Source organism: Eurypyga helias, unplaced genomic scaffold, assembly GCF_000690775.1.
Source record: "Eurypyga helias isolate BGI_N326 unplaced genomic scaffold, ASM69077v1 scaffold16607, whole genome shotgun sequence".
In the NCBI taxonomy this organism is placed as follows: domain Eukaryota; kingdom Metazoa; phylum Chordata; class Aves; order Eurypygiformes; family Eurypygidae; genus Eurypyga; species Eurypyga helias.
In genome coordinates, this window is record NW_010262449.1 from 34,492 (window position 1) to 47,463 (window position 12,972).

Genomic DNA, 12,972 nt, shown 5'->3' on the forward strand with positions numbered 1-12,972 from the left:
GCTTTGTCACTGCTGTCGCTTCCTTGTGAACCATGGCAGAGAAGCGGAGGTGGTGTCACCTTGAACACAACCCCTCCCCAGGCTGCCAGCATACAGGAGGACTACGTGGTTGCATGTTGTAGCAGGAGCGGGTCTAACACCATCCTAAAATGAGTGAGGAGGGAGGGGAAAGAAGGTTGTCCAGTTACCTGCAGTATCGCTTGCTGCTGCACTATGTGCCACGCTGACTGGAGCTACTAGGAGTATAAACATCCCTTTCACACCCCAGTAAATCTATAGGTGAATGGATTCTTTACCAGCATTGCCATGTACGTAACCCATGTTAAAGTCCTCTTCTAGGGGCTGCTGGGTTAGCTCAGGATCAAACCCACGCTCTGGTGCCTGTTCAAATAAGTACGATACGTACTCCTGGATAAATGCGTTTTGGTGGACAACTGAATCATGTGCCAAAGAGTCCGATGCCAGTGGACCAGCGTACATGCTCTGCGGTCAGGTCAGCAGTGTGGGCTACTGAAGAAAACGTCTTTTTCTCACTTGTGAAAAGCTGAATTTGAAGCCTACGCACCATGGCTTTTCTGGGAAAGCAAGTTTTCTAGGAATGCCAGTTACAATTTTAGGAAGGAAACAACGTGGTAATTTTCAAATTCAAATCAAGCTTTGCTGCAGAAGAAAAGAAGCAAGGCTTGAGAAGAAAAGGTCATGGCAAACAACTATGAAACAGGTAAAAAACTGTTTTCTCTTTTTGTCTCCTTTCCCATCTTTTTCATGCCAGCTTCTTACTAGAAAAACTGCTTTCCATCTCTTCTAAACTTCCATCACTGTCAGTATAATGCAGGAAAGCACTGCCTGCAAATGGCGCTTTTCTTTTGCTAGAGGATAATTACCAATTGTTCAGTGATTCATTATAAAATCCTAGTGAAGATATGAAGATGCTAAAAAGCATCAATATTACATGTTATACAGAAAAAACTACAGTTTCATCTGCCCACTGTCCCCTGGAAAACCACCCCTTCTCTGGCAGGGAAGGTAGATCATAACACCTCTTTCCTTCCCTCCTTTCTACAGATCTGATTTAAATCGAAAGCTTTGTAGGGTGGGAACACGTTAGGAACTATGTTAAGCACGTGTGCTGTAAAGAACTGTGTTACATCAACAGTGTTGCAAAAAGAATAATCAAAGATAGTTATAGCAAACTGTAGGTCCCAGGAACGACAGTGTAATTATTTTTAGAGATGACTACAGCAGTAACTCAGCATGACACGAGAGACCTGAGAAGCAGCGAGCCTGATTTAAACCAATGCAAAAGCCAGGAATGCAGAATGGAGACTGTTCTTAATGCACCATATTGCATCTGAACATTGTGTTCCTACCCATCTATCCAAAGGATGACGTTTCGCATTTCATATTAACATTCTGAAGACATTAAAGGATTCTTCAATTTGATGTTCATATGCTGTGTCAGAACACGCACTCTGACTGCTTAGAGAGATGTTATGTCTACCTTTTACTCAACGTCCCCCCTTCAGCCTCCTAACCATCCTCCCTCCTACTCCCCCAAAATCCCTGGGGCTATTTTTATTGGTAGCATTATTTAGTTCAAATTTGTGGGATTGGAACGTCACGTTGGATTTCTGCAATACCTCAGCTGTTATGCATATGTACTAAGACTGAATGCTAACAAATCATTGCAGTAATACTTGACGTTCATATACAATTTCTCATCTTCAAAGCACTTTAAAATTTCCCAGAGGTTCTACAAAATCTGGGAGAGGGAGAAAGAGATATGGGCAAAAGCCTTTGTTTAGCATTGGTCTTAACATAAATCATAGTTAGTCCCTTTCTGCTTAGCGCTATAGGAAGGAATGTTGTAGTCTTCAGATCTAAGTCTGAAGTGCTAAACAATGCTAAATTGCCAATAGCACATTTTCACTAAGAAGTATTTAAAATACTCTTTTTTCATACGGACAGCTCGCTTCAGAAGTTCTGTTCTCACCTTTGAGTTCAAAAGCAGGGAAACTTGTGACATTAGCATAATGTGTTGGGAGATGAATCTATGTATCAAAATAAAGGACATTTTCATTTCAGAAAGTTTTGATAACAAAAAAAAATATTCATATTTCAAAGCAATAAACCAGCAAAGAACATAACCAGGGATCTTAAACAATTTAAAAAGATTAAAAGATTTTCAAAATATTTTTTAAAGGTAAAACTAGTAATTCCTCATAAATTCCTTCAGTCTTCAAAGCAGAACATTTAGCTTTTAATAGCTGAAAGGAAGCTCTCCCTAATTTGCTGGCCAGCACTGGAAAGAGCAATTGGGAGAACTTGGAAGCGAATCGTTACAGAGCTTACTTCTCCTGATCACGTACCAGGGGAGGAGTTTTTCTCGACGTGGGAGACCGCGTAAATTCCCTGCCCACCTACACCCAAAAAAAGGGCTCGGTGCCCACCCCTGACATGCCCTCGAAAGAGCACATCCAGCCTACTGCCACCCAGCCTCAGCGACCGGGCGTAGCGTGTAGCCGGGGGAGCGCTCCCTGCAGAAGGGCGTGCAGGCAATGCCCCCTCCTGCCCGTGCGCGCAGCTCCCAGCCCCAGCCCGGAGCACGCCCGCCAAGTCAGGCAGGGCCAAACGAGACCTTTGAGGAAAACTATTTCAGGCTATTTTCTTTTTTTTTTTTTTTGACTGGGCTGAGTCAGGCTTGCAAACTTTTTTCATTATCCCCATAAAAAATGGGGATGAAATGAAACAAAAACTAACCTTTTACTTAATAGGAAACAAATATGAAATTGTAATGAATAAAACATTCTGTTTCTCAAACACTCCCCTAAACATGTAATCCAATCCAGCCTTCACGCTTGAAAGCGCGACTTGCAGTCAACATGCTTTCTAGGGCACAGAGTTCCCTAACACAACAATTAGTACAGGCCACAGTTTTGAAACATAGATGTCAAACCGGTTCTTCTGAGGTCATTTATTTGGTTAGGCTTCTTTTGAGTTCAAAACATTTCTGTAATGCCTGACAAAATATGGAAACATTCTCAGATGAAAGGTTACGTACATTCCAGAAACATTTCCACTGAAATCAAAAGGAACTCTTCTTGGGAATACTGCAAAATGCAAACTCTTCATTTATGCAATTTTAATATTGTGGAAATAAAGCAGTGTAAGATACTAAATTAGTTTTAAAGCTTAGAAAGCAATTTAAATTGAAATACTATACATATTATTAATGAATAACTCCAGTGAAAGTGTGTAATTACATGTTAATTAAATTGTCTCCTTATTATATCTGCAGTGCCTCAAAAAGATGTTTTGTCGCTATGTATTCTCCTTCTAGCAAAATTTCTGGGAAAAAAAAACCCATAGGTGTAAAGCAGAAACTGTTAAATATGTCAGAACTGGAAAAGGAAAGAGAATGAAACTAGAGAGTTTTGGGTTTGGTTGTTTGGTTTTTTTTTTTTGAATAAGGATTTCTATTCAGAAATAAACTGAACTTCAACATGTTTTAATTACGTATCCTTCTGTTTATAATCTTCTCCTTAAGTCTAAACTAAATAACAACATTGGCAGAGCACGGTAAATTTCAGGAACTGGGATGAACTATTTCTAGGTAAATGTTAACAGAACCATTTTCCTTTATACAAAAATAATTACGTTCCGGCAGGGAGCCAGTCTTCTGTGTGCGCCATCCCCTACTGTCCAATTTCTGTAAAATTCAACATCTCCTTTCTTATCTGGCTATTTAGGACTTTTTAATTTCTCTGTTCTCAAAGTGTAAGCTTCTTCTTGCATTTGCAGCCTTTCATTTATCTCTGCCTGTAAAGAAAATCAGAAGAAAAAAAGCAGTTATGATGGAACTATCTAAGGCTGCACATTGTCCTTGTGGTTTTGACACACTGTAGTGCAGTAAGACAGACATTATCCTACACACCTTCCTGTTTTGCAGACATAACGGTGTTTCAGCCTGTACTTAGGTGATAACACTTTATCGTATTACGGCGCACGACTCCGATGTATGGTACGACTGCCACGAACAGGAAGTGATCTGGGACAGCCATTTCTCACGTAACCTTGCCTTGGGAGATAGGCTAATCTGCCTGTATTCTCAGACAGGCTTTACCAATAAACACCAAATCAGAAAAATTGCTTTGGGATTTGGTTGTTGCCACTGTTTTCCTTCGCTGCAGATGTTTGTTCTCTAGTGTAATACATTTTATTGAAACATGGCTGGAATTAGAAAGCATTACTGAAAATGAACAATAAAAAAACCATATTTCTGTGATGTTGCTTGTCTTTCTTAATTACAAACACAATTATGAACGTGCATCTCATTCTGGAAATCCAGACTGCTGTAGACATCGAGTGTTTAATTTACAATGGAACATTTGTGGAGAAGGTACAAGGGTTGTGATGCATTTTAGTGAAATCTTTGGCAGGGATAATGCGTAGCAATCTTTAATTCCATAGCATTTGGACATGTGGGATTGCTGGGAAAAAGTCAACAACTACTGGGGTTTTACTGAGAAATATACAGAAATTCCCAATATCAGCATTAATCACTACAAAAATACATGAGAAATGGAAGGAGTACAATGACAGTCTTCCCAAGAGTCACAAAGTTTTGTTCAAACAACTGGTACAGGCTCAAAGGTCCTTTACAGACCCCACAGAAATTGTTCCAAAACACAGAGTTACATTCTTAATGGACTACATGTAATTTTGGTAAAGGGGATGGATTTGGCCCAGTAAATGTTGCAGTAACTTGTAATTTCAGGAACTTTTTGGCTTGCCAGTTCTAGAAATCCCTACTAGTGCTATGCTGCAACCTATCAATGAATAACCATAGCTTAAATGTTTTCAAAGTACTCAGTATCTTAGATTAGCATCAAAAAGCTGGAATTTCCATCTCAACTTTGTATCTTCGGAGATGGCCTTCACCACCTTCATCATAGTCAATCCATCCTCAAGTATCAACAGATACGTTCTATGCCTTTAAATTATAGATATACCTACTTGCTTTGGGGTGGAACACTAATCTTTCAAGCTAATCAGAGGTCAAGAAACCGAGAAACCAGGTGGAAAAGATACATTGGTGGAGGACTTCTAAAAACTAAAAGGAAATTATTTTCTGTGCATATTAACCAGGATTGCAAAAGACGACAATATTCTCATTTTTCTTATCTGTGCCGTTTTTGTAAAGAAAACAATCTCATAGCACTGATGCTAATGAAATCAAGGTCAAGTGAAAACCAGGCATTTAATTTATTCTGTAAGAAGGGAGAGGAGTAAGACAACATGGGCCAGGTCCCCTCCTGTTTCTAAAGACATGTTGTAATGGCATGTGACATCAAATAGGTAGATCTAATGGTGGCATCATTATTCTAATTTGTATTCCCCATTCATACAATAATCCATGTAAAGCAATTTATCATTATCACACTATTTTCAGATCATATTAGATATTTAATAAACTGCTGCTTGGTCAACAGCGTGCAATGTGCTGTATCTAAAGTTTAAAGTGCCTAATGCCACCTCATTGTGGCAGAGAAGATGAAATTCCACCAGTTCCTTGGTAGAACTGAGTTCTGGCTGGTTTGCTTTCAATCATTTCGTATGCTTGGGGGAGCAGTTTACAAAATCACAATGATCTACTCAGCTGGCTTTCCACATGTTTCAATGCACAGACCTCCCCGTAGAGATGCAGAACACCCTACCACAAATTTAAGTCCACTGACAACAGCTTCCTTCCCTTTCATGAATCCCACAGAAAGAACTCACGGACTCCTCAGAGTCTGCAGATCGCATACTGAAACCTGACCTATTCCATTAAGGCAGCTCTTGTATAGTCACGCACCTACCAAATGAAGCCTAGAATTGGTAAAAATGTGTTAATTCTTACACAGATCAAAGGATGTGTAACACAGATGCGTCTGAAAACTTATATTACGGACACGTCGCATACGCTCCGTCACAGAAGCTGGTCCTGAACCCCTGAAAAGGAACGTTATCACTGACATCACTGAGAGCAGGATCTGGCCCATGTTTCTTAACACATAGTAACACTGAAGATGTATGTTGTTATATTACCGAATATTTTTTATCTTATCACATGTAAGCTGACTAAACTAGGAGTTATTTATAGAGGCTAATTCACATTTTTACAGCATATGGATGTGCTTTTTGCCAGCTTTAGCATGAATACAGTTTATATTCATTAAGGCTGAGCCAGCTAATTAACCATAGACAGAATTAGTGAATAGCTTTCTAGTAATAGTACCTCCAGGTTGCCAATAATTTCATTTGGGATTTCACTTGCTGCAGACTCCTGATCTTCAGCAGTGACACCAGCCACAGCATCTGCCTCACAAGACTCTCCCTCAGGGCAGGGCTCCTCCAGGTAACCCTCTTGAGCAGACCCCTAGCAGCAACCGACCACAACAAATAGGTGAGTTAGAACACCCTCCTGCTCTCTGCAAGACCAAACAGCGTCAGCCCAAAGACACGCAGCAGTACACGAAGCCTGGTTTTGGGAAATCCCGCTCTGGCAGTGTCTCTCTCTCATGGCCTAGGCCAGGCAGATCCTGAGGTTATGACGGTGCACGGGGAGAGGGCTAGAGGGGCTGCACAAATGTCTGCTGACTGATTAATGTATTGCAAGCAACTTCATGCAATCTTAGAAGAGAATCCATGCTACATGCTGGCGAACGAATATCATTAGTGACTGGGCTCCAATGGGAATAAATGAGGTAGGAGACGCATAGAAAAATAACAATGAAAAAAAAAGGGAACAAATACCTCAGATTCTGTCTCTGCAGCTATTGGTGATAGGAATGACGAATAGCTATCTGAAGGTATGCCTTCTTCCAGCAGAGCAGGGAGGGCAGGACCTGCAGGTTGGCCAAGTTCAGTCTCACAGTGGCAGAAAGAAAAAAAAAAAAAGTAATTCAGGTTTAATTATTGCTGAGACGTTTATTGCAGATTTTTTAAAATGGAAATGAAATGGCTGGCAAACAACAAAAAACAATACCTTTTTTGTTGCTATCCAGGTGCTCAGAACTGGAAAGCATACTGACAATGATTATAGATCAGCTTTAATTTCTAGTTGCATCTCAAGGGGCCCTCTTTATAACACTTGGAAAGAACAGATGATTTTCATAATTTCATAACACTACAGTTTCTTACTCACGTGGATAATTAAGTTTAGAAAACACAGAGCTTGTGTAACATGCAGTCTTCCCAGTGCAAATCTGTCCCTTCTGGACAGGGATCCTGTTGCATTTTGGAATTACAAGGCCCAGCTGACCACCAGGATATTCTTTCAAAGGAGTCAGCTGGAGTAAAGTCACAGTGACGCTGCATCCAGTAAGGCCTTCAGAAAAATACTTTAATATGGGACTAAAAGAATCGCTCCAAGTTTTGCTGCTTCGTCAACTTGCTCCCATTTCTCTTTCCTGTGAACGTGGGAACCACCTTGGTATTCTGCTGGCGTGTGAACTGCAGCTCCAGGAATGCTCTGACAAGGAAATGGTTTCCCCCCCACTCTGGAGTAGCTGGATGCAGTGCTTAGTTCTTGCTGTGGCTCTTGCGAGCGATGCAGAAGGCATCCCTGAGTCCTCTAAAGGGACAAAGTTTTGACTTTTTTTTTTTTTAAAAAAAGGGATGACAATGTACATGCCAAAGAGGGTGACAAAAGGCACTTTTGAATAAGCAAGGAAGAGAGTATAAGACCAAAATGGTATGTCTGGGGCCTTTACAACGGGAAGTGCCCACCGAGAATACCAGGCAGATGTTGCAGTTCTGAGTCAGCTATTACAAACATGGATGGTGTAAGTCAACTACATTAATCCACATCAGGGTAATTGCAGCTCCCATAAATTAGTTTCCTTATACCTTTGAAATCATAGCTAGGCTGATACATGGGTTGTTTAGTTACTTGTTACAGTTAAACATGCTGAAATTATTAAAGGTTCTGTACATTTGGGAAAGTGACACAAAAATTGAAAATAAAAGGTGAGACCTAGCCATTGTACGTTATTGCAGTAAAAATACCTTTTGTAGTCCTACATGTTTTTCAAAGGTTATATTTGGACTCTGCCATTATCTTCTAGTTTCCCTGTCATGGTCAGCTCGCCAAACAGGGTAGAGAGTATTATCAAATGTTTATAAGAACCCAAAAAGCTGACAGATTTCCAGAATTTAAGTGAGGAGAAAACCAGATTTTATAGAAGCATTTTCCCATATCACTTGTGACTCAAATTTTACAGCACTGTGCTAGTGCCTACAGACTCACAAAAGGAATAGTCAGAAAGTTTAGTTTTGGATCAAAATGAAAAAGCCTTAGGTTGAGCTAAATGATCCCCTTTCTGAAATAAGAATGTGCTGGGTTCAGTCAGGAAAGAGTTAACTCTCCTCACTGTGGCTGCAAAAAAGCAGCTTTGTTTTCAAATTTTTTTTAAACTAGAGCTCTTTTGATTTAACAAATATTTCCATTTTCTCTGATTTCTTACTTTACATTTTCTTCTTAAAAATATTAGCTGAATTGTATGAAAATTCACAATTACTTCCTGCTTCTTTAAAATAACATTTTTTGGTTAGTTAGCTAGCTATTCTCTCCAAATATTTGCTTTATTTAGATTAAATCATGATTTCATTTATTCCCTCCAGTCCAAATTTTAAAAAAATGAAATAATGTCAAAAAACTAGACTGGGTTTTTCAAATCAATTCCTGGCTGATCAAACACATTTTTGTAGCATGGATAAGATTTTCAGAGGTTTTGTTTTAGAATAATATTTTTACTTCACTGTGTCCTTTTAAAGAGAGCCATTCTTTACTCCTCTGTTCCACGTCTAATAATAACCCTTGGATCATTAAGAAATAACTAAATTACAGCAGAACCAGTCTCTTTAATGAGCCATAATAGTCTCAACAGTCAGCCAAAAGTTTTTTTAAAAGACTGTGAAACTTCGGTGTAGAATATGAAGTATTTTGTTTAGTAATAATAAGTTTATGAGCAGTACTACAGTTTACAGCCCAAATATAGTGACCTAAAAATGCCATTCTGCATTTCTCCTTCCTATACATTGTGTCCTTAACAAGTCCAGGGGAAAATTAGAACGAATGAATTGCGGTGAGAGCCCGAAGCCAACAAACGTATTTAAATGAATCCTTCTGATGCAATACTTTCCTTTAAAAAATACAATTAAGTCTTTGTATTTCCTTTGAACAAAACCTCATGTTTAATAGCACCAACGGCCCTGTAGTAAAATCTATTTAAAAACAGAGGAGACACGGTAAGTTTTATACAGTTACAGTGGCTTTAAAAAATGTTGCTAGTTTCTGAAGTCTCACTAAATTTATGGTGAATTACTTCCACTGACCTACATTAAAAAATTCATCCTCCTTTTTTTAATTCCTGAAGATTTGTCATTACGTGAGCATTATTCACTATGACAAAGATGTATTACTCAAAGTGTCCTCTTGAATCAATATAACTATTGAAATGTGAGAAACAGTTTGGCAAGATGATAATGCCTTAAAATTAATTGGCGATATTTTCCTGCACATTGCGGTCCAACGAGTCCATGAGAATTCAAACATAAAGAAATCGTAAGGCGGTTGGCACAAATGTAGAGGGCATATCAGTGTCAGCTGCAGATAAAGGGATGCTCCGAAAGAGACTGGAGGGAGCAGAAGTTAAATGCAATATTCTTACTAATTCCTTGGTTGGGCTGGACAAACTAGAGCAGGCCAGAGGCTGCCCCAGCATTCGGCAGAGGTCGACACGGGAAGTAGCATTCGGCATCACCTTTACGTTCCTGCCCCAGTTGCATCAAGCCTCGGGGTAGTCACAGCTGAGGACTCTAGCTGGTGTTCAAACACTACTTTCAATGCACAGCCCCATGCCACCATTTTTCTCTGGAATTCTTTCCAGTACAAGTGTGCATGAAGAGAGGTAAGTATACAAATGCCGTGTTCTTCTGAACATAAACCCACATGCTTTCCTTGTTGTTGAGAGCTAGCAAATTACCTTTTTACAAAGGTAGGCAGCTCAAAGACAATAAAATAGTGTACAGGAAAATTTCTAAAACAGAATAATGGCAGGAAAGAAGATTGGTAGAGCGTTCTAATAAACGAGTTCCACAGATGTGGTAGTTATTATAAAATTAGCTTTGCATAACTTACCAATATACCATTACATTTTCCCCCCAGATGTTATCTGTTACTTAAATTAATTTTGCTTAAGTTACTATTATTGCAGATTTTATCCACACTGTATTTTATTATTTAAGTTTCTGTGGCATAAAACAAGCCCTGGCTGATAGCATTACTTTTAATAATATATGTAAGAGGTTTTAGCATTATACAAATGGCTGCTGGGTATATCTTAATAGTCATAGCACAGAACGTCTGCTCTCAAAATATTATGTAGATTAAAACCAGCTATTTACTTACACTCTAATTCAAGTCATCGGAAAGGTTTGCAGTATTTATGTATGTGGTACGAAGGGAAACAATCTACTCGGGGAATAAATATCAGAGTTTGGAAATTAGCAAAGCTAAGGTCAAGGTCGGTTTGGATTTACTAACAGACTTGCTGAAAATTGGAATTTATAGTTTATGCTTATTCATTTCATAAATGAGAAAGGAGACTGGGGGTGGGTGTATTTGCCTCTTTGATACAAGGCTTTTGTATCACAGAAACTTTTTCAAACCACCTTTTCAGCTTAATATTATCTGAAATTCTGTATGCTGCTCCACAGAGCCTTAACATAAATTCTCTGTAGCTAATCTTACCAAACATAGGAAAATAATTATTTATAAGGATTGGAAAAAATATCCCACCTTCAGCATGGACCATTTCTAAAGCCTTGCAACATCTTTCAAAGCCTTGCCGATGGATATGGATTTGATGTTGTACGAATGAGAGATGCATTAAAAAGGGTGTTCTTTGTGTGTTATTCTCTACATTCGTCTCATCTGTGTAGTTTCCAACTGTACGCCACAGGACCTTATGCTACCAGAGACCCACACACTCTGCTCCTACAGATGATCACACGTGAGATCTGCCATGAACCAAAATATTTCAGACAGGCTTTAGGTCAGTTTGCCATTCACGCTAAGCATCCCCAGCTGCACACCTACAAATATGCTGAATTTCAGCTGCCGGAATAAAAAGCATTTACAAGATATGGTTTGTTAGCTGCCTGTATTTCATGTGGTTGAATTTGAATGAATAACTAATGGACAGAGATGCACTGTCTCACGCTGACTCAAATCAGCCTGCCTTTGTTTTGGGTTGTTTGGTTTTTTTCCCCTTCTTTAACCTGCCAGCATATGCAAACACAACAAATCCACCCTACCTGCCTTCTGAGGCATCGCCCACTGGCGTTCTCACAGGAGGGGAGGTTTCTGGGAGGCCTCTGGTAGCTCTACAAACACACTTGCCATCCTGTTTTGCAGCACTGCTATACACAAGGTCCAAAGGACCGAAGGAAATTACGAAGCACTCGAAAACTTAATCCAGATCTATGATCTGTGCAGTGTAAGATGGCAGAGCTTCCTTCTGAACGCCTTCACTGTACACATTTGTATTCATATTTAAAGTAGAGTTAAGAACAATGGGGGACGAAACTTGGCCTCTGAAGTATGTTCCCCAGTCGCTAATGATGCACGTGGAAATTCTGTGTGCATGTTCCTGGGCAGGCGTTTTCAAACCGTCATTCCTTAAATGAGACAAAAGTTCAGCAAGTCAAAGGTATACTTTATGCTCCTTTTCCTGCATTTCAACATTCAAGTTAATACATTTTAAAGAGAGTTTTTCATGTTTCTGAGCTGAGATGCGAATCAGCTTTGTTGACAATACGTCAGTAATTAATCTAGTCCAAAATAGCTATTTGAAGCAATTTGGTGCCTACATTGACAAAACAGGATCTAGCCCTCCCCCCCCAGGAAGCTGTAAATCAGTCGGTGACATCTGGCCTCAAGGACATCAGAGTCATCTGAAATGTGGTAATTTATATTAATGAACATCAATATTAATTTTTAAATAAAAAGAATTTTCTACTGCCATTATGTTTACATATGGAATATTATTTATAGCTTGTGTTCCTCCTTTCCTACATTTGCCCATGAATTATTGTAAGGAAACACACTGCCACAGTTATAAATATTTTTCCTTGGAGTCAAAGCTTTTACATATCCTCTTACTGTTTTCAGTAACTATATGAGGGCAACAACCAGGATTTTCTTGCTACTCCAGGAACTGCTGCCAATTTTAATGCTTGACTGAGTAGAAAAGGGTGCTTCTACAAAAACAACCAAAGCCTTCCTCTCTAGAGATATCTTAATGCAGAATGCCCTTAATACCTAGATTCTGTAAAAATATCCTAAAATACCAGGAAAAAAAAAAGTAATATTGATTTTACTGGGCTGAAGTCATCTACTTCTGCTTTTACCAACCTTCCAATTATTACTGCCAATTCACAGATTATTTAGAAAGACAAAATGAGAGACAACCAAAAAAAGAAAAAAATCCCCAGTTGGCTTTCATGCTGAGGACACCACTAAATGATTCACCTTGGAATGGTCACTCTAAATTCACATTGTGTTTAGCATTGCCAAATCTCCTAGACTTATGGGATTACACGAGAATCTCAGCTTTCATTTAAAAATAAAGTTAGTGTCTAGCTCTTATGGTTGCAGAGGAAAGATTGAAAGCATAAATCTTGAAAGCTCAAAAACACGACTGCAAGCAAAAGGAACCAAACAACAATTATTTTCCAGCAGGTCTCATGACTTTTTGGGATCTGTCTCACCATTTTAAATGTTTGAGGTTAACAAAACCCTTTTAAAAACAATGTATAAAGATTGTGGGGAAGGGTGAAGGATTACTTTTTTTTTAGTACCTGAAAGCGCAACTCTTGCATGTCAGGACTACTCAAAGTGCCACCCCCCTTTCCACTTCAAGG

General features: G+C 39.1%; 1 protein-coding gene across 1 annotated transcript; it reads right to left on the reverse strand.

Annotated features, from left to right (window-relative positions):
* Positions 1–3,741: 3,741 nt before the first annotated feature.
* Positions 3,742–11,380, reverse strand: LOC104512674 (uncharacterized protein C10orf107-like). Its single transcript, XM_010155736.1, has 4 exons — positions 11,365–11,380; positions 6,799–6,890; positions 6,281–6,421; positions 3,742–3,819 (listed from the first exon to the last, which is right to left on the reverse strand). Exons 1-4 carry the CDS (start codon positions 11,378–11,380, stop codon positions 3,742–3,744), a joined length of 327 nt encoding a protein of 108 aa, XP_010154038.1.
* Between the last annotated feature and the right edge of the window lie 1,592 nt (positions 11,381–12,972).

Coding starts and splice junctions, on each gene's coding strand:
- LOC104512674 (XM_010155736.1), bottom strand. Junction 6,422..6,798: donor CTGCAGAGACAGAATCTGAG/GTATTTGTTCCC, acceptor GGTTGCTGCTAG/GGGTCTGCTCAAGAGGGTTA. Junction 3,820..6,280: donor AAATTATTGGCAACCTGGAG/GTACTATTACTA, acceptor TTTTCTTTACAG/GCAGAGATAAATGAAAGGCT.